We start from the raw sequence: 3,897 nt of genomic DNA on the forward strand, positions 1-3,897 counted from the left end.
CCAGGCGAGGATTCTTTTTCAGGGGAGGGGGAGCATCTTCCTCCGAAGACTGCTCCGAGTCAGATTCTGCTTGAAGGTCGATGTCATCTGCTTCAGAGTCAAAAAGGCTTGTTTCACTCAGAACCATTTGCAAAGCCTGCTCAGTGGTGAATCTTTGGATAACAATAGTGACTAATCAGCGACCACATTCCAAGGCAGGGGATCAAATCATCCCTCCTCAGTCCTCAAAGGGAGTACCCAAAACTTCAGTCCTGCTAGTGCTAATGTAGCAGCTGGGACTCTGCAGCTCATAATAAGGGATGATATTTTCTCCACACATTCACCATGTCAGAACCTACAAACGGTTTTTTATCAGTCATTAATTAAACCAAACAGGAAGTCGGCCATTTTGGTTTTTATCACAACATTTTTAGGATTTAGAAACTTTATATTTTAAAGAACTCCTAAAGATTTAATCCTGCTGCTTTCAGATGTTTTTCTCTCCAGTTTCAGGTCATGTGTGGCTCAAAGTTATTCCGTGTTTGAGTTTGGATAAAGGTGGTTGCCAAGGCAACCGCTCAACTCTGGATGTTTCCTCATTAAACAGGAAGTTACATCTGACAGACACTACGAGCAATCTGCAGCAAGCTGGTCATGTATGATGATGGTCCTGTCCTGAACACGCCGACATGTCAGTATTCTGTCAGTATTGACAAGATAATGACTTTCATAAAGTAGGTGAAATAAAGGGAAACAATTTACTGAGTATATTCACTCACATATCTGTTCATAAATGTACTAGTTTAATTAATATATATTGTATTTATGTGTTGAATGGAGCAATAAAACCTGGTTTTAGTCATGTGATTTCTCTGCAGCAGAGGTGTGAGCAGAGTGTGTTATAGATTAACGAAGCTGAAAACAAAGATCTTCTCCACTCCTGGTGAATTTCAACCTTTGAACGATGACTGGATCTCCTGGAGAAACTGTCTGTAGTTTTATAAGCTTTAAAGTGGGATTTATTGTCCAGGTTCAGGTCAAAGCCTCACAGACTGTTTCACTGAGGACGTTCAGTGTTTGTAGAGTTAGAAAGCAAACTGGACGGATGGTGTGTGTGAAGCTGCTGCAGCTGTTTCCAACTCGTCATCATGTGGGATGAAAATCTGAACAGAAATTAAATGAAATGACAGATTATTAAACATTAAATTCAGGCTGGAAGTAGAACTTGTAGATGTGAGATGTAAGTTTCCAGACAGTCTGACTTCTTCATGTTAGATGGAGAATAAAGGAAACTTTATTTCTTTCTGCTGTTCCAGGAAAACTGCTCAGTTATTCCCTCATATTAGTTTGATATTTTCTCCATCAGATTTCACAGAAACACTGAAATGAAGACAAAACAAGACTTTGTTCATTTTTTCAAAGTTTATTTGTTTGTAAAAATGGACTTTGTTCTGACATTAAACATGATGAATGATCTGATTTCTTCTCATCCTGGAAATGAGTGTTTCCGAACATCTCATCATTAGATACCTTATTTGTTGTTGATTTAGAAAAACAACATCTGATCTGTAGAACAACTAAAAGTAATTCCATGTAGAAAATGATTTTTACATTTCCAAAGTGTTGAGAGTAAAATAATGTGTGATGAAGGAAGGTCTGCTGATTTCTCTGTTTGGCTCCATGAAGTGGAAGAGAAACAACAACATACAAATACATCAATACAAATATTCAACACATATTTAGAGAACAGAGAAGTTCAGATTTTCATGTGGAGAAATATTGATGGAAATAAAAATCCTCATTAGCAGTGATTTCCTCCAAAGAGAAAGAAACACAAGAAAAACCAGCAAATAAAAAAAAGTCAAATAAACAAGAGAACAGCAGAGCAGAGACGTCACAACAATGAACTCTCAGCAACAAGCAGAGAAAATAACTTTACTTCACTTTACACAACTCAGCACTGGATCCAGGACCGATCCCAAGTCCAGCATAGAGCGGCTGAGTGAATGTGGTCTGGACTCTGTGGAGGAGAGTCCTGGTTTCAGAGACGCTGTAGAAGGACAGAATACCTGCTCTGTGATCCAGGTACACTCCTACTCTGGAGGACCGAGGACCTGAGATGGAGGTACTGATCTTGTTGTAGTAAAATATCAATCTGTTTTGGTAAAAATATAATGACCAAGATTTATCATTATGTCCAAATCCACATTCATTCCCATCTCCTGCTCTGCTGATATTCTTGTATGCGACTGCTACAGAAACATTTCCTCTCACTTCCACCTCCCAGTAACAACGTCCAGTCAGACTGTCTCTACTCAGAACCTGATGGCAGTCAGTGAATCTGTCTGGATGATAAGAATAAGACTGATGTTTAACAAATGTCACCTTTCTGTTCTCCTCTGACAGTAACAGCAGTGTGTTTGCTGTGTTTGGATCCAGTGTGATTTCACATGAACATCTTAAGAATCCAGCTCTGCTCTTTGGTTCTGGTTGTGACAGTAAAACATCTGGATCAGTGACTGCCAGTGAGATGTTTGTCCATCTGTCTGTCAGGATGTCCTGTAGTTTATCTCTGAGCTCTGACACAGCTGCTGTCACATCCTCAAAGTGTGTGAGAGGACGGATATTGATGCTGGATGAGTGTGTAGACTCACTGAGTGCTGACAGTGAGGGGTAGTTGTGTAGAAACTGGGTGTGATCCTCTGTGTGTGAGAGCTGCTTCAGCTCAGCGTCTCTCCTCTTCAGCTCAGTGATCTCCTGCTCCAGCTTCTCCTGAAGCTCTTTGACTCGCCTCACTTCAGTTTCCTGCTGGGATCTGATCTGCTGCTTCACATCAGAGCTTCTTTTCTGGATGAGACGGATCAGCTGAGTGAAGATCTTCTCACTGTCCTCCACTGTTGTATCAGCAGAGTGATTGATGGCCTCCACCTCCTGTTGAAGCAGCTTCACATCTTTCTCTCTGTCCTGGATTCTCTGCTGGATTTCTTGTCGACTCACCTCCAGCTCTCTCTGCCTCTCAGTCCTTTCTGCTGCAGCTGAGACCGTGTCGTGGCCTTTATGTTCATCCATAACGCAGACCAGACAGATACACTTCTGATCAGTACGGCAGAACATCTTCATCACCTCATCATGACGAGAGCAGATGTTCTGCTGGAGGTTCTTGGAGGGCTCCACCAGCTGGTGTTTCTTGAATGCAGGTGATTCATAATGAGGCTGAAGGTGTTTCTCACAGTAAGAGGCCAGACAGAATAAACAGGACTTGATGGCTTTCAGTTTTCTTCCAGAGCAGACATCACAGGCCACATCTTCAGGTCCAGCATAGCAGTGATCAGCAGGAGCAGCTTGGAGTCCAGTCTTCTTCAGCTGCTCCACTAAAGCTGCTAATATGGTGCTTTTCTCCAGGACAGGTCTCGGTATGAAGGTCTTCCTGCATTGAGGGCAGCTGTAGATTCCCTTCTGATCCTCTCCATCCCAGTGGGTTTTAATACAGTCCATGCAGTAGCTGTGTCCACAGGGAATAGTCACCGGATCCTTCAGGAGATCCAGACAGATGGAACAAGAAATAGTTTCTTGGTCCATCTGATCTCGCTTCGTTGCCATTTCAGCTCTCAGTGACTGTGTGAGTTTTACTTACACTTCTCATAACATGCAGATCTGAATGGGAGGGAACAAGGAAATATTTTAACTGTAAACAAGGAGGAGTTTCATCAAGTTAAACCAGATTCCTAAACAAGTAGAACTGTGCAGGAAAGTTTGTTTCCTCGTTCTTATATAACACAAGTGAAATCTTCCTTTCTGCTCTATTTAAGCTCAGGGTTCAGTGGTTTCTATTGTTTTTAGTTATCGACAAACCATACAACAATCTTTCAGACTGTAACAGGACACAGCTGTAGCTTATCAGTAGTTTCTGGCTTTCCC

At 41.8% G+C, this 3,897-nt stretch overlaps 1 protein-coding gene across 1 annotated transcript; it reads right to left on the reverse strand.

Moving 5' to 3' along the window:
* Positions 1 to 1,914: 1,914 nt before the first annotated feature.
* LOC306758922 (tripartite motif-containing protein 16-like) lies at positions 1,915 to 3,603 on the reverse strand (the record flags this gene model as incomplete). Its single annotated transcript, XM_079244357.1, has 1 exon — positions 1,915 to 3,603. The coding sequence occupies exon 1, from the start codon at positions 3,577 to 3,579 to the stop codon at positions 1,915 to 1,917; it is 1,665 nt and encodes a 554-aa protein (XP_079100483.1). The 5' UTR covers positions 3,580 to 3,603.
* Positions 3,604 to 3,897: the final 294 nt, after the last annotated feature.

This window comes from Telmatherina bonti (assembly GCF_933228915.1).
Source record: "Telmatherina bonti genome assembly, chromosome: 7".
Taxonomy (NCBI): Eukaryota; Metazoa; Chordata; class Actinopteri; order Atheriniformes; family Telmatherinidae; genus Telmatherina; species Telmatherina bonti.